At 42.1% G+C, this 18,350-nt stretch overlaps 1 protein-coding gene across 7 annotated transcripts in view; it reads left to right on the top strand.

The window, feature by feature from the left end:
• psd3l (pleckstrin and Sec7 domain containing 3, like) overlaps window positions 1-2,602 on the top strand; it is a 300,860-nt gene extending 298,258 nt beyond the window's left edge. For all 7 annotated transcript variants that reach the window (XM_041200467.1, XM_041200457.1, XM_041200476.1 and 4 more), the window contains one exon: window positions 505-2,602. In XM_041200467.1, the coding sequence (XP_041056401.1) occupies window positions 505-711 (207 nt within the window). In that variant the 3' untranslated portion in view covers window positions 712-2,602. The remainder of the gene's footprint in view (window positions 1-504) is intronic.
• The last annotated feature ends 15,748 nt before the right edge of the window (window positions 2,603-18,350 follow it).

Raw genomic sequence — 18,350 nt, 5'->3', positions numbered from 1 at the left:
ATCCAGTGCACAGGCTATCAGCGTTCCAGTGGTTCACCATTCTTTGGGAAAGAACCACGTTCTAGCATCTAAACTAGATCTGGCCTTACAAAGCTTAAAATTAATCTGCACTCAAAGGGGTAAAATGCCCATTTTCTATATCTCAATGAAAATTAGCAGTTGGCATATCCAGAGTCATAATGAATGTAAACTTTTAACATTTCTTATAACTGAGCATGTCTTCAGCAGTGAGTCAAGACTGTTGATGAGATCTATTAACAGGCATGTGTCTGCACTCTGAAAGTCTGGTACACAGATAGAGGGAAGGAAAAGAGAATGGTGGTTAGTTTATGTCTGACTTGTAAAGGGGGAATGAGGGCTAAAAGCATCTGTGTCCTCTTTGGAAGCTCAAATCTGTGTTTACAATTGACCTTTAGCCGCATGGATAATGCACCCTTCACTGTTGAAAGTGCAGTGTTCTGTTCTTGCACTGGGCTGTTAACAACATGCTGACTTCTGTTACAGAAAACCCGGTATGAGACTTATGTTAAACTCCTGAAGGAAGGAGAGCCAGATATGCTCATGGAGACCGATGGCAATGGGATGAAAAAGTCACACTCCAGCCCATCGCTGAACCAGGAGATGTATCCTGTAAATGCGAAAGTCAAACGCAATGTCTCGGAAAGAAAAGACTACAGACCTGATACAGCCAACAACAAGCAGAAGACTTAATTCCACAGCAGGAAATCATCTCCCAGCTCTCGGCCACCAAAACATAATCAAGTGACGCAATCTGTGACTTGTATATTTTTGTGTAAAATATTATTTAGATGTCAACTTTTGGTAACAGAAATTGTGAGAACATGACTGATATGGTAATCCTTCATTTGCAGACACTCCTGTAGCTTTTATATATTTTTTGGTTGTTGACGCAACTGTTTGTAGATTGACTTTTTTTTATATTGCCTTAAAGAGACAGACTCCTATTTGTGGCCTGCTATTTTGAAAACCATCGAAGGTCACTCAGTCGAAGGTTTACACAAGAGGTCCTATCAATGAGTGCCAAATGGATGTGTGTCATTTCACAAACTGAGAATTGTCATTGGCTGAATTTCTGTGTACGAAATAGGGAGCAAGATGGCTGCTAACCTTTGCAGTCCTTTTTTTTTCTTCATTTTTAATTCTTTAAATTATTTAAAACCAAACATTCTCAAAGGAAGTTGGAGTCTAGTGAAATGAATGTTTCTGTGGATATGTTTTTCTTAAAGAAACAATGCTTTGTACAGTACAGCTTACTGGAGATTGACAAAATGAATATTCTTTCAAGAGCTATTGGGCGGAATGCCTGGTTGATTTTTCTTTATTGCTTATTAGCAAATAGTTCTTCTAACTTTCTCATTGCCTTATCCCCTCCTCCCCTCCTTTAATCACCCTGTTAGAATACTTTGTGCAGTGCATTTCAGTCTTTCCTTCAAGCAGACACCTTTGTGAGTGACCTCCACTCTAAGGTGATTCTGTTGTGATGCATCTCCATCTCCTCCCCCTCCCTCTTTCTCCAGCACGCCAATGACTTAGCAGTAGTGACAGTTCAACGTTTCAGGCACCACATGCCAGTCACCCAATCTCCTTTGCACACCCCACCCCACCCCAAGTCCATAGCTGCTACTGAGCCAGAAGGCTGTATTCTGTACAGTGTTGGAAGGAAAATATTTTAAAACACTTTGTTTCTAATTAATCATGTGGCTCCATTTTAAGCTTACTGTAAATGCCAGACAGCCCTGTTGCCTGTATATGATGTTTCCTTGACAAGAATATAACAAATATATAGAAGGTACCTTCTGAATTCTTTGATTGTATCTTTAAAGATTAGTATTTATAGTGCACTTTAAACAGAATACACAAAGCTTGACCACCTGTTTTTATTTTTTTTTTTAAGAATGTGTGTTTGTCTTCCATTTTTTGTATAATTCCAGGCACTTACGCTTGGGCAAGTTCTGTCATCCATAAGACAGGATAAAGAGACAGTATTGTAGGAGAATTACAGTTGATCCAATAGAAGTTTTGCTTGAAGTAGGAAGTTGCATTTTGCCTCCAGAACCACTGCTGTTAATGAGCTTCTTTTGCAATGAGGCTGTAGTTTAACTCTCACCACACTAGTCAAGTAGGGGTCTTACACCCGAAGGAAGAGCACAAGACTGTGCCTGATTGCGGACTCAATTTATCACTTCAAGTGTGAAAATCTCATTTCTTTTCTATAAAGAAATCACATCACCCTTGCCCTGCAGAACGCCAGTCATACCTTCTGCATCTGTAGATAATGAAAGGCTGTAATAAAATTTATAGTGAAAAGTGGTATCTGCTAAGTAATGTATTTTCAGGTGCAACAAGGTGTCTCTTTTCAGTGCCACTTGGTATTTCTCTGTGCTATTATGATATTTATTGACTTTGTTGCATCTTCACTCACTTCTATAGCCCAGTGGATCTATTTTTGTTGTCTGTATATAATAGATTTACTGTACAATAGCATGCAGAAAGCCTTCTTTCTGCTGCACATGTCCCTTGTTTTGCATGCTGTCCTCTCACAGAGACAAGAGCTCACATCAATAAATTCAAATGGATGTTATAGCGATTCCTGAGTTTTGTTTCTAAAAGTGGCTTGTTTAATTCTTTCATTTGGTGCAATGCACTGTTACAAGGTTTGTAGAAATTTTATTGGTGAAGGAGGAGGAGGTGCAAGCCCGTCCAAGTTAAGCACAAGCGGTTTTGGAAATGGTGCTGCCTGATGCCACAATGGACATGAGGTTCTCTTCCAAATGCCAGTGACGTTAGGGACAGCTTAGGCCTCTAAAACTCAGTCTTGCTTGACATCCCAGTCAAAATGGAAAGGCCCAATTGGGCTCAACAAGCTGTGATGCTCCACTGCTGGGTAGCTTTTAATTTTGTTCATGGTTTTCCACAAGTTCTCTTTTGTTTCCCTATAACTGTGGCAACCAACACAGGAATGTACGATTGTTATATTACTAGATGGTCTTTGGACTAACGACACAGAGAATGGGAATTCAAATCCCACTGCTGCAGTTTGAGCCTTTGAGTTCAGAACGTTACCAGATCTACATCACTCAAGGGCACGTCAGTTAAGTGGATAATTGTTTTTTTGGAAACAAGTCAAATTCTCTATTCGGAGTATCCTGTGAAAACCACCTTGTTTTGTGTGTTAGTGAATGATAATTAACTGCAAGAGCTGGTTTACAGTCTCTGCAATCTCAACATTTTGGACAGGTAATTTGTTGTGGCCAGTGTCATTCACACTAAGCTATTTTTTGTGGAATCCTAGACAGTTTTTTATTGCTTCCAAATCAAATGTTCCCTGTAACCTAGCAACAGAAAGGCTCCTGTTTAGATTCAGCCAAGCAAATAGATTCTTTTTTGATGCCAAACTTTTAGAATGGCAGATACAGCAAAAGAAGAGATCTATCCAATTAATCCCGCTCCACTGCTCATTTCCATTATCCCTGAAAATGTTTTCCCTTCCAGAAGTTATCCAATTCTCTTTTCAATGTTACTGTTTCAGCACCAATTTAGCCAGTACATTCCAGATCATAACAACTACCTGTGGCAAAAAAAAAGTCAACTCTGATCCTTTTGCCACTTAACCAAAAGACACAGTTTTAAGGTATCGGCCTTTCTGCCACAGGAAACAGTTTCTCCTTATTTACTCTTATCAATTCCATTCATTAACTTTGAACACCTCTACCAAGTTGCTGCATAACCTTCTCTGCTGAAAAGGTATAAGCCTACCTGCAGTCTCTTCACATAACTGAAGCCATTAATCCATGGTACCATCCTAGTAAATCCCTTCTGCACACTGACATTCTATGCAAAGTGTGTTGCCCAGAATTGAACACAATGCTCCTGGTGATGTTTGAGAAAGGTTTAGCCTAACTTCCTGGCTTTTGTACTCTATGCCTCTATTAATAAAACCAAGGAACCCATATGCTTTTATAGCAGGCTTCTCAACCTGTCCTGCCAACCTTCAAAGATTTGCACGCACACAGCCCAGTCCCCAGGTCTCTCTCTTATTGCACTCCTTTAAAATTGTACCATTTAGTTTAGATTGCCCCTCCTCATTTTTCCTACCAAAATGTATCACTTCACACTCCTCTGCAAAATTTCATCTGTATTTCATGTGCCTGCCTATACCACCAGCCTCTACATCCTCCTGAGGCCTGTTGCTATCCTCATTGCTTAATTACACTTCTGATTTGTTTAGACATGCAGATCCAATTTCTCTCACATGATACTGTGAGATCACTTGGCCCAGGGTGTGATTTTTATTCCAATATCCACTTGTTAAAGAATAAACAGTGGGCTATTATATAAAAAAAAGAATTAGGTGAATAACAGATCAAAATCTAACATTTCATAAGAAAATTGCGCCCTGTACAGTTTCTGGGCTGATATGTGTTTCTTTTCTCCCAATTGTCCCCTGAAGATGTTCACCCAATGTCAACTTGGCTCAATTGGTAGTAGTCTCTAGGGCAAAGGTTACTGGCTTCAAGCCACACGACCTGGACTGATTCCCCAGTACATAACTGAGCCAGTACTGTGTTGTTGGAGGTGACATCTTTTGGATAAAACCTTAACCAAAGGCTAATATCAACTTATGAATGTTTAAAGAAGTCTTGATTCCTGGCCAATGTTACTCCCTCGGACAACACTGCCAACATCTGGTCATTCATTTTGCAGGACCAACAATGGCTGGACTTCCAATGTAATCCACTCATTGTGAAGTCCCTAAGGGCGTGGCTGGCAGTCTTAAATGCAAGTGTTCTCATTTACTTCCACGCTGGCATTTGTTTCTACAGACAGCCTTTCTTCACATCAGAAGTCTGAACATTGAAGCCTAGATCATCAGCTTAGAATTGCCATCTTACCAGGATTCTGGCTACTTTGTAGTGGATAAATGTTCTGCTGGACAGAGTAAGCGCCAATGTTGGAAGTGCCCACTTTAAACAGGCAGACGTTTCATTAACAAATGCGCTTGGGGCCTCATCCCTTCCACAAACTATTTTGCAATTCTCTAGGGAGGCAGAGTGCCACATCCAGTGGATGGCTGTTTCAAATTGGGTTGCTAGAAATCAGTTGTAATGGTACGCAGATTAAAGGCTGACATTGCGTAACTTCAATCTTTAACACCTGTCACCTATGCTTATATTTTTTTTGTTCATTTCTGGTATTTGAGAGATTTTGTTAGATCTTCCCCCCCACTATTACCCAGCACCATAATGGTAAGCAGAGGGTTTCCCAATGGGAATCCTTCTATCTCAGGCATTGGAAAGAAGAGAGGATGACCAACAGAAGGATACTGGGCAGGCTCAACTTCATGACCTCTCTCCCCATGATACATCCTCACGGCTCCATCTGCAAACAGATAGACCTTGTTTGGTCAAGTAGCGAGAGCAGGTGGAGACCCCTCTTCCTAAAACAAGCTGGGACAACAGGCACGATAACACCACCACAACATATGATTGCTGACCAGCTGTACCGTGTGAGACAAGGCCTGAGTGCAACAAGGTACAAGCACTAACTTGGGAATTTGATGCAGATGGGAACGAGGTGCAGAGGAGCAAGAAGGTGCTGCTTTTTATTTTTTTACAGCTTCCAGAAGCTGTTGAGTGTTAAAGGCTTTAACTACGCGAGCAGGTAGGTGATTGGTGAGTTTTAAAGATTTTATGCCTCTAAATGCGGGAAGTGGTTTAAAGCAGTACTAGGGAGGTGTAATTATTGCACTTAATTTATAGCTTAACTACTTAAACTGCTTGGTCTACAGACAGCAGTTGAATGATATTTTTAAGCTTGAAGCTTAAATAGTTAAATTACACGCAATAAAGATGGCAGGGTAGATTATGTGTTGCAGCTGTAACATTTTGGGGCTGGTAGGCACCAGTGCGATCCACGGTAACCACATCTGCAGTAGGTTTCTGTGACTCAAAAGAACTTCGGCTCCGAGTAGATGACCTGGAGTCCGAGCTTCGGACACCGAGATGCATCAGGAGGGAGAGTGCTACCTGGACGCTTTGTTCCAGGAGGCAGTCACAACCCTTAGACTAGGCACTTAAGATTTGAACCATTGTCATGGATAGGAGGGCGTGGCTTTGAGTGAGGCAGATATGGGGATCTAGAAGGTAGCAATGGAGGAGCTTCAGCCCTTACAATTGTCCAACAGGTTCGAGGCTCTTGTAACTTGTGTTGACAAGAGCAGGGCTGGAAGGTGGATGAGCAAACTGATCATGACACATGGTGCAGGTGCTACTCAAGTAGGGGGAGTAAATAGGAACGTAGTTGTAGTGGAGGACAGTATGGTTAGGGGAATAGATACTGTTCTTTGCAGCCAAGAGCATGAGCCCTGAAGGCTGTGTTGCCTGTCCAGTGCCAGAGCTAAGGGCATCTCCTCAGGGCTGAAGAGCAACTTGGAGCTGGAGGGGAAGCATCCAGTTGTCATCATCCACGTGGGTACCAACGCCTTAGGTTGGACTAAGAAAGAGGTTCTGCTGCAGGAGTATGAGCAGCTAGGGATAAAATTAAAAAGTAAACCACGAAGGTCTCTGGATTACTACCTGAGTCATGAGCAAACTGGCATAGGGTAAATAAGATTAGATAGTTGAATGCATGGCTCAAAGATTGATGTGAAAGAAATAGGTTTTGATTCATGGGGCACTGGCACTAGTACTGGGGAAAGTGGGGATGGCATTCACCTGAACCACATTGCAACCAGTGTACAGGTGAATCATATAATTAGAGCGGTGGCAAGGGCTTTAAACGGTGGGAGAGGGTTCACATGAGGGGAGATTTCGAAAGTTGAAGAGAAAGGACAAGGTAATAGTGCAGGAAAGCAATGCAGGTAATGATAACCAGAGTGCGACAGGAAGGGACAGAACATACTCCAGCAAATAAGGTCAGAGTAGGTAATAAAAAACAGAATTAAAGGCTCTTTATCTGAATGTATGTAGTATTCATAGCATAATGAATGAACTAATAGCACAAATATAAATAAATGAGTATGACATGATAGATATTACAGCGACATGGTTGCAAAGTGGCCACAGCTGGGAATTGAATATTTTTTTTACTATTCATTCACGGCTTGTGGGCTTTGCCAGCTAGGCCAGCATTTATTGCCCTTGAGAAGGTGTTTGACATTTTGGAAGTACAGGAAGAAAGGAAAGGAGGTACATTGATGCAGTTAATAAAGGATGAAATCAGCACAGCCCAGAGAAATGATCTTGGTTTGGAAGATCAAAATGTAGGATCAGATTGGGCGGAGATGAGAAAAAGCAAAAGAAAGAATTCACTTGTGGGTGTGATTCATAGGCTCCTTGTTGACTGGCCAACCAATCAGCATCCTTTTCTCATGCAGTACAAATTGTTGCTTTCTTTGAAATTTGGCATTCTTGCATCTGTCCTGATGAGTGCAAGACTAAAAGCTTCGACAGCATGTCTTTATTCGCAGCAATACTCATCTGTATTAACCTGTGAAAAGAAAGAGTATGCATTGATAGAAAGCTACAATGAACAAGTAGGGAATTATTTTCTGAACTAGTATTGGAGATGTACTTTAAAATCTGTATGAGTGTAATAGTCCTTCAGGTAGGAAAAGGGTGTTATCAGTTAGCATTAACAAAACAAGGAAGCGTATTAAAATCGCGTGAGAGAGAAGTGCACCAAACCATAGCAAACATTTTGTGCTTATGTTATGAATCAAAGATCAGTCAAGGGACAAATTGAGCCATTGCTGGATGCCCTGGAGGATTATGCAAGATGACAAAGTCATGGCAGAAGGGTTGAACAGATATTCTGTACATTTTTCATTGAAGAGGTTTGATTTACCCTTTGCATCACAGAAAAGAAACCCCAAAAGGTCGATTGCAGCTCTTGAGAAAAATGGAGCTCTGTAAGTTAAAAGGGCGTAAGATGGCGAGAGACGCAGAGCCAGACTTAATTTATCCTCAGGTAGTGAAAAAAAATGGCAGAGGTTGTGTCTGCTGCCCTGCTGAATACTTTCAGTGGTTCTTTGATTAATACCAGATGATGGGAGAAAAACAAATCTAGTGCTCTTGTTTAAAAAAGGATTAAAGTCAAATCTTGGAAGCCATAGACCAGTGAGTCTAAACTCTGTAGTGTCAAAGTTAATACCAATGATCAGTAGCAATCGTAACACATGTTGGGTGATAGAGTGGCCTTGGAAAGGTTCCAGAGGAAAGTGATGAGAATAATTCTTAGCCTAAAGAGCCATAACTACTTAGAAAGCCTTAAGGACCTTGGCCTATTTATTTTAGAGGTGACATGACCAAGGTTTTCAAAATAATTAAAGAGCTGGACAGCATCCCTAATGAGAGATTATTCCAGTTAAACAGAATGATAATGACCAAGGGACTATGCAAGATCAGGAATAGACTGCATATTAGGCAGTTTTTCTTTGCCCAGAGAGTAGTGAGATCTGGAGTGTTTAACCAAAGCAATGTACAGTTTGAACACAATCTCAACTGACTTTACTGTTTCACCCATCCTAATTCAGCACTTTATTGGCTATGCTGCTAGTTGTTCTCTATTGGTTAGATATGTAGAGTATTGAGTTTACTTAAGATGCCAGGGCCTTTCAAGTTCATTCTTTGCTATTTTAATAACTCATAGTGTGCATGTTGCCTACATTCCTTCCTGTATACAATATTTTTATACATTTATGCATGGAATTATAACCTTAAATTCATTCCAATAAATCTGCTACATTTTACTGTGGGCAGAATCGTCCCTGAATTGCACTAAGTGCAGTAGCAGTCGTGAAAAATGACATTTTACCTGCCAGCTGCAATGGCGGGTTTTTGTGGCATATTGTGGGCTTCCCACGTCATTAATTATTCAGGCACAGGATGGACGCCTTCTCCGTGGCGAGCGGCCTCTGAATCACCCGCCACACCATTTCCTCACTCTGGGCGCCACATCTAAACTGCAGCCATCCACACAGTTCTCAATGCTTGCAGCCCAGGATTGCTCCGGTGAAGACATGGCACTGAAAGCCAGGGAGAGTTCAGTGACCCGTCACTAGAATACCTTTCGGAGGCCCGCCATGATGTCCTCCACCCCCACTCTGGCCACACGAGGTCCAGCAATCTCACCACTCCAGCTTGGGAGGCGGTGCCAGTGGTGGTCAGTGCCAACACTGCACACAAGAGGTCGGCCATCCAATGCAGATAGAGGATAAATGATCTCATCCATGCTGCCAGGGTAAGGCAACCATCTCATGACCCTAAACTCTCACACTCACAAGCCCACCACACATTCACTGGCATCTCACTCACTGCCAGCTCAAGGGACATCACCACCCATTCTCACACACACCCTCACATCTCCACCTGGCCTCATCTCCTCTGGAGACTGTCTCCTCAGCCCTCATCATCTTGAGGCCTTTTGCACAGATCAACATGTAACCCTACACACACCCTGGAATAAGCCCCTTCCCCAGTACATCCCTCACCCTGCAGCCCCTTCCCTTGCCTGAAGCCACTACACCCCCTTCCCCAAGCAAGCCCTAGCCCTGCAGCCATTGAAAAGCCACCCCCACCTTATGGCTGGTCTGGTAAGTAAAGACCTGCTCATGAGCCTCCCCTAAAAGTGATGTGGTGCTGCCTGCGAAGCCTGGCACTGATGACCCCAAGTGCTGCCCGAAGCAAGTTAGGCAAACAAACCTTGAAGCCCTGAACTAAGTGCAGCTCGCCAGGTGCACATCGCTTACGTACAGCTGTGAAACACGTTGGCATGCATTCACGCCAACCGCCTGAATGATCCAGCAATGGGGGGGATGATTCCAGCGAGCAGGGCTTATAATGAGATGCTAAAGTATTGAAATTAGGTTCCCGATATTCAATGTCAGGAAACGCGGCCGGGCATTGACGGGTGGTGTCGACAATCGCAAACCGGTTTTACAAAGACACGAAAGCAATTTTTGAGATCTCCCGATATTTTCCGCTATTTTTTTTACCTCCCCATTAATTTTGTATAGAATCAGAAACAGCTGACACAGCTTCAGAAAACAGAGGCCATGTAGGGGCACCCAGAATAGTGGATCAAAGAGAGCCGGTTACCAATATCTGTTTGAATTTCCACAAGCTTTTGTTAAAATGCCTTATAGGGATTGCATGTAATAACTTGCTGTGAATGCAGAAATAGAAAGATCCATAAGAAATTGGTTAATGGACCATAAACAAAGGATGCAATTTTCATGAGTGAGGTTCCGGTGCTACACTCCTGTTTAATACGTACACTAACCATCCAGAGGAGGGCACAGTAACTAAATTCACAGATAATATGTTAGAAGAGGGCAATAGATTAAAAATGGATCTAAAGAGATTGAGAAATGGAGTCCAAATTTAGGAAGTGGCTTTCAGTAAGTTGAGTGCAAAGAGAGGCAGATTTTTTTTTGACAAGGAATATAACTTGAGTGGGCAAAATGTTTAAACTAACTAAGGGGAAGGAAGATGGTTTGAGCACAGTATCAGGCTTCTGCAAGAAAAGCAAATAGAGTCTTGGGCTGTTATGCCTAATCTGTTCCATATAAAACAAGATCCATGAAAAAAAGGCTACACTCTGGAAGGCTTTGAGAAGAGCTCATTTGGAGTACTGGCTACAGTATTGATCTCCTACATCAGTAAGGTTATTATATGGCTATGAGGAGGTTTTCTTTTATTCTTTCAAGGCATGTGGGCGTCACTAGCAAGGCCAACGTTGATTCCACATCCCTAATTGCCCTTGAGAAGGTGGTGGTGAGTCACCTTCTTGAAAAGCTGAAGTCCATCTGTTGCAGTTAAACCCATGGTGCTGTTAGGAATGGAGTTCCAGGATTTTGATCCAGCTACAGTGAAGGAACAGTGATACAGTGCCAAGTCAGGGTAATGGGTAGCTTGGAGAGGAATTTACAGGTGGTGGTGTTCCTATGCATCTACTGCCCTTGTCCTTCTAGGTGGCAATGGTCCTGTATTTGGAAGGTGCTGTCAAAGGAGCCTTGTTGAGTTGCTGCAGTGCATCTTGTATATGGTATACACTGCTGCCACTGTGTGCTCATGGTGGAAGGAGTAGATGTTTAAGGTGGTGGTTGGGATGCTGGAGCATCCAGCTTCTTGAGTGTTGTTGAAGCTGTACTGACCCAGGCAAATGTAGGAAATAACGTGAATTATGACATCTGGCCTGAGATAATTGAATTATGAGGATACATTTATTATCATCAGTTTGTAAAACACTAAAGAGAATTGAGAACATCTGATCAGATAGTTAAAATTATTTAAAACATAGCATATATTTCAAAGAACTGGCGTAGACATGATGGGCTGAATAGCCTTCTTCTCTGCTGCAACATTCTAGGATCCTAAAATTGAGCCAATGCGTTCTGATGGCCTTGTCTATACCTGGCTACATAGCATGCATTGCATAGTATAGCAGAGTATAACATAAAGCAGGTCTTAATGTGCAGTGGCAACATCCCTATCTCTGGGCCAGAAGGTCCGGGTTCAAGGCCCACGTCGGGACTTGATGGCCATTTTCGTAATGTGGTCAGAAGGGTCAATCAGCCTGTAAATCCTTCCAAATGCCTGATGGCAGGCGGTAAGAGTGGGAGAGTTCCTGGTCAGCCATACTGCAGAAGGCAACGGAAAACCACTGCAGTACTTCGCCAAGCACAATCATGGACCAATCCGATGGAAGTCTAAGGTCGCCCACACCCTCTTAGGGAGATAATAAATAAATAAAACATAACACTGCATAAAACATAACATAATGTGCATGAAAAATTACAAGAGCACAGAATCCCGCTAACCGCTTGCAATAATTAAATGGAAAGGCCAGTGTCTAACTAATGTCGAAGAGAGAAATAGTCTTAAATTAACAATTTGGAAGTAGCAATATTTGTGATGGCAGATTTCATGATTTTGTAATAAGGAAAATATCACTAGTCCCTTCCCAATAGCATTACTATGACAATGCATGTCTTAAATTCATGTTGTAAACCTCACTAACTTTAGAAGCTGGAATTCTATAGCAATATGCGTTATAGTGATAGGCAGTCTGAGTGAGAAGCCAGTGATCAGATAGTGCTAACTTTTCATTTACTGTGCAGATGTGCTTTCAAAGCTTGGAATTCTTGTCCACAGATAATAAAATGATTATGAATTGTTCAGGATACCAGAGTTATTACTTTCACAGTCTGATGTCTATCACTTTGAAAATTCTAAAATATAAACTATTTGCATTCTAATTCTCAGCCAAGCAGTAATTCTAATTATATGGAGAACGTTTTTGTGGCTATGAAATATGTGTATATGGTGTCTTTCACGACCCCAAAACATTTTACAGCCATTGATGTTTTAAAGTGTGGTCCCTGTTATAATGTAAGACACATAGCAGCCAATAGCCACACAGCATGTTCCCACAAGCAGCAATGAGGTAATGGCCAGGTCATTTTGCTTAGATGCTAGATGAGGAATAAATATTGGCCAGGACACTGGAAATAGCACCCTGCTCTTATTCCACCTGTGCTATGGGTTCATTTATGTCCATCTGAGAAGGCAAATGGAGCCTTAGTTTAAGATTTTGTCTGAAAGTTGGCACCTCAGACCATGCAGCACTTCCTCGGTACTACACAGAAGTGTCCGTTTGGATTGTGTTCGCAGGTTCCTGAAATAGGGGCTCTATTTAAGGGGCCTCACAGTTGGTAAAGGACTACTTTGTCATTGGAAAGATGCGTAAATATCTTTATCAGCAGCCTTGGGCAGTTTCTCTCTCATTTTAAGACTATCGTCATCTTAGCTTAGATGAAAGCACTTTTGCCTCTGGATAAGAATATTTTGGGTTCAAGTCCATTCCAGGACCTGAGTATCCAACATCCCAGGGTGGTTGTCATTCAGATGTTGAACTATAAACATTGCCTTCCTGCCTCATTGGTTCAGGTGGATGTTAAAGACCCCATGGTGCTATTTGAAGCACAAGGACTTCTTAAGAACAGCATCTCCCCTCAATTATCAACGCCAGGAATGTTTTGGACTAACGCAGTCAAAAAAGATTAACTGGTGAATCATCTCATTGCCATATGTAAAACGATTGCTGAGCTTCTCTACATATCAATAGTCAATGCAGTTCAAAATACTTAATTGTACATGAAGTACTCTGAGATGAGACTTTTTCTTCTAAGGTGAAAGAAAAATCTATTTTAAGTACCCCTAACAACAAGATAAACTTTAATACAAAAGCTTCAGAAATCTGAATAATATATTTATTATATTGGATGAATTTTAATGATGTCTTTACCACATTAAACTGGGAAACAGGAACATTAACAGATATTATCTGTCAGACAAAGGCTGCTGTAACCAAAGAAAAACCTTGGGTTGCTATGGGATCATTGGAATTGAGTGGTACAGACTTGAGATAAAATACCATTAAACTGCAGCAAATGAAGTAACCACCCTAAACTTTGGACCAACCATGAACAACAAGGGTTATAGCATGCCTGAAAGAACCAATCATTGAGATGTTCATATAAGAATCATGAAGGAAAGAAAAAGATATCTAGTTTTCCCACTGCAATCCATTAGTTGTAGATGGATCCTAGTTTTTTTTTAATTCATTCATGGGATTTGGGCATTGCTGGCTGGGCCAGCATTTATTATCCATCCCTAGTTGCCCTTTGAGGAGGTGTCGGTGAGCTGCCTTCTTGAGCTGCTGTAGCCCATGTGGTATAAGTACACCCCACAGCGCTGATAGGAAGGGAAGTCCAGGATTTTGACCCAGCGATAGTGAAAGAACGGCGATATATTTCCAAGTCAGGATGGTGAGTGACTTGGAGGGGAACTTCCAGGTGGTGGTGATCCCATGTGTCTGCTGCCCTTGTCCTTCCAGATGGCAGTGGCCATGGGTTTGGAACGTGCTGTCTAAGGATGCTTGGTGAATTCCTGCAGTCTTACAGAAAGAAGACATCCAAATATTCAACAGATTTTGAGTGATCATTGGTTTGGCTAACAGGTCACTTGAAGACTCAAGAACAGGTCAGATTGTCATTCTTATTTAATTTGTCCATTCGTGGTTAAAAAAGGACAATCTCCACGAGAAATAGTTTATCCATATATTACTGTTAAGAGAAATTCAAGTCCACCAACATTCTAACATCCACTGTTGGAGATGCAGAAGTCATCACGAATTGTTGCAAGTGTATAGTTTTGTTTCTATATAAAGGCTTTGTTTGTGATCATGATCCTGCAGTGAATTATCTGGCACATATAGGCCTTTCACCTTTGTTGCTGAGGGTGGAATTCAGGCCGGACTGATGAGATGGTAGCCCCTTTTCCCACAAGCCAGTGGTGAAATTAATTTGAATGGAACTGTAGTATAACGGTGTTTGGCATAGCAAGGGTTAATGTGGGACTGGAGAACAGTATCGCCCATGATGTGATGTAAAGGGTCACATGACAAGGGACTCAGGTCGGTCTAAGAGTATGCAGGGATCTGTGTGGAAGTAAGCATGGAGTTAGCTCATTATCTGGGCTATATTTTGTACATATGTAAATAATGATGTGTTACCAATAAACACTACTGTTCAATCTTACAAGCCCCTGGACCTCTTAGTGAGATCTACTGAACAAACCCTTACAACCTGGTGGCAGCTCATGAACGAAACCAGAACCAAAAAAGCTGGTAAAGGAGCCCAGAGTCTGAAAACCTAAAAGAACAGCATCCTAACCTGACTGAAGTGCAACTGAACTGAAGACGCAGCTGGAGATCACCTAAAAAGAAGCTCCGTTGCAACAGAAGGGCAGAAGAGAAATCCACTGTGCAGCTAAAGGATTCCACCAAAGCACATGTGAATCCCCATCCATTTTAGACTCAAAGGACCTAGCAAGGGTGAGCAAAAATTCAGTTCTAAGTCTGGACTAGCCTTTAAAAGTCTTCAGGCCATTCATCAACCAGAGCAGTCCATTTTGTTAATCACTGCAGCCAGCCCAGAGATGCTGCCTTAATATGTGGCGGCCGATGTCCATTGAAAAAGAAACAGAAGTTTTAAAATGATAGCCAGAGCTGAGTACCACCTTTCAATTCACTTTCCACACTCCGAAAATGTACTAGCTGGCCCAAACCTTTAAATTAAAGACTTGTTGCAAAAAATTGATCCATTTGAAATTGGATCTGCGACTGGTGCGGAAGCCCAGCAAAACCTGAGAAGCACAGGAAGAAGCATTGAAAAAATGGTTACTGAAACATCATCTTTAAAAGTGAAACAGCATTTAAAGCTGTACTCCCCTGAGCTGAAAAGCAACCCTGGATAATAAATCAACCCAACCAGATCAATTTGGGCTGATACACTGGCCAGACCAGATGCAGAAACGGGGACTTTGGCTAAAAAGAATTTTTAAGATACATAACAGCTTCAGGATTAGATAAGAAGACAGAGGCTGGACAAGTGAATACACTACTATAATCAGTAGGTCCGATAGCTGATGACATCATTGCAAGGCAAGGAATAAATGAACACTCAGGTCAATGTGAAGATGTTCTAAAATCATTCAAAGCCTACTTTAATTTAAGAAATAATAACATTTTAGAGTGAGAAAAGTTTAACTAGTGAGTCCAACAGCCTGGACAACCTGTTGACTCTTTCATAAATGGATTATATAGATTGGCTGAAGGCTGTGACTACGGTGACCTTAAGTCAGAGTTCATAAGAGACCAAATAGTAGTCGGAGTTGCTGATGATGCCCTTTCGGACATACTACAGGCAAGAGAGATCTGGCTCTAGAAAAGACAATCCAAATAGTCAGCCAGTCTGAAATTCACCAACAACACTGGTCCATTTTACCTGGTGAGGTTAAGCCATGGTATGGAGCAACACAACTGTCCAGCTCATAAAGCAACAAAAAGGCAGGGAGACTCCAGGAGACAATATCCAAAGTGACCAAACGATGGTGGGAGAGCATGTCAATGCTGTTGAATCAAAAGCCCTCACAGGTGAGAGCAATGTCCAGCACTCTCTGCGCAGTGTTTCAACTACAACTGGCTGGGACACTTTGGAAAGTTGTGCAAGTCTAAGACATTGAGATGTGCAGAAGATCCCAAATCAGTCCAGAAGCTTGGAGTACCACACCAGGAAGAAGTTCAACCATGCTTCTTGGGTGAGGTCAAGGATCCCGGGTTCTTCTTTTGGCATTCTGACAATCTGAAAACCGTCACCTCACCAATTTCAAATTAGACCTGGGAGCCATGTAACAGTCCTCTTGGATAAAGAACTGTGGCTAGAAGACCTCTGGCTATGAACGACAGACACACCACTCTACAGCCCTGGAGGAATCTGACTTCCATTCATAGGCATGATCCTAGACCACTCCATTATGGGGACAAGCAAATATTCAAAGTTTTGTATGTTGTCTGAAACCAATCCTTTTCTCTCTTAAGCGGGGATGCCTGTGTTGCCCTTAAGCTCCTCAAAATGACAGAAGACATAAAAAGAACCTTTGCTGTCAACTGCATGGAACTGCCGAGAGATCCACCAGTGAAGAGACTCACGACTGGGACTTCAACTCTGAATTGTCTTCACTCTTTGCAGAGCAGGCTTGTCCAACTCCCTTGCAGGCATTACGAGCCCCTCTTTGGTCAGACCAGCCAAACCTTCAGATATGTACCACCATATTTCAAACGGAAGACACATATGAGAATGACCAACAACAGGACAAAGAGCCCCAACCTCAGGCTCAAACCGTTGCTGTCACACAACCGAGAAACACTGCAGCAATGAAACAGCAGCGATACTGGAGCAGGAGTCGGATGACCATCAACTCACCAGAGCCCACCTCAGTGAGGTACACAGGCATAAGAAAGAACACAATGTGGCGATGAAAGCCAAATTGCAGGTTGATCTCAAGGATGAGGAACATTCAAATGGAGATATTCTGTCTCCCAGAAAGATCATGGGAGACCCCACGGAACAAGAAAACCCGTGTTCAGACTATGAAGGGATGGAGTGAACAACATCTCTGGAAAGAACGGGACAAGCCTATGGTGTCCAAACAAAGCAGTTGGGTTGTTAATAAGGAAAGGTTTGACTCCAAGGAACACAAAAAGCACAAATTGGATGGAGACAATCAAAATACCCGAAACACAGAATACTACGATTTCAACTCCAAGGCTTCAAAGCTTTCCCAAAGCAACTAAACCTACCGCTCCTCCGGATGTGATCAGAATGAGATTGGGAAGAATTGTCAAGCCTCCAGGCTGTCTGAATTTATAAAGTCAGAGACTTGAGGCTGGTTGGGTGTTGGGGAGGTGGAATAAAAGGAATCACATATAGAAGGATTGTACTGTAAATTTGTTGGGTAAACACTTTGAGGGAGGTGTAGTATAAGGGTGTTTAGCATAGCAAGGATTACTGTGGGACTGGAGAACAGTACCACCCACAGTGTGAGTAAAGGGTCACATGAGAAGTGACCCAGGTCAGCCTAAGAGTATGCAGAGACCTCTATAGAAATAAAAAGTTACTTTAAAAATATTTTTCTTTAATTTCCCACCCATCTCTAAAATATGAATCTCAGAAGGTTGACTACCCTCTTTGCTCAGTTTTACAGTAATAAATATTCAGTGAAACCACATCATCCAAACTGCACAGTATATAGGACATAGGAGCATATGACTTAGGAGCAGGAGTAGTCAATTCAGCCCTTCAAATCTGCTCCGCCATTTGGTAAAACCAAATCTGATTGTGATCTGAAATCTACTTTCCTGCCTGCACCCCATGACCCCATAACCCTTGACTCCCTTGTCTATCAAAGTTATATCTAATTCAGATGTGAATTTTTTTTATTTGTTCATGGGTGTCGCTGCCTAGACCAGCATTTACTGCCCATCCCTAATTGCCCTTGTTCAGAGGGCAGTTAATGTCAATTGCATTGCTGTGGGTCTGGAGTCACATGTAGGCCAGACCAGGGAAGGATGGAAGATTTCCTTCCCTAAAGGACATTATTGAACCAGATGGGTTTTTACAACAATCAACAATGGTTTCATGGTCATCATCAGACTTTTAATTCCAGATTTTTATTGAATTCAAATTTCATCATCTGCCTTGGTGGGATTCAAACCTGGGTCCTCAGAGCATTACCCTGGGTCTCTAGGATACCAGTCCAGTGACAATACCATATATTCCATGACTCACCCTCCACTTCTTTCTGTGGAAGAGAATTCCACAGACTAACAATCTCCTGAGAGAAAACAAATTCTCCTCATATCTATCTTCAATGGGAGACCTCTTACTTTTAAACTGTGACCCCTAGTTCCAGTCTCTTCCACAA

This window comes from Carcharodon carcharias, chromosome 1 (genome assembly GCF_017639515.1).
Source record: "Carcharodon carcharias isolate sCarCar2 chromosome 1, sCarCar2.pri, whole genome shotgun sequence".
NCBI lineage: Eukaryota > Metazoa > Chordata > Chondrichthyes > Lamniformes > Lamnidae > Carcharodon > Carcharodon carcharias.
This window is presented reverse-complemented; position numbering and strand designations above follow the sequence as displayed.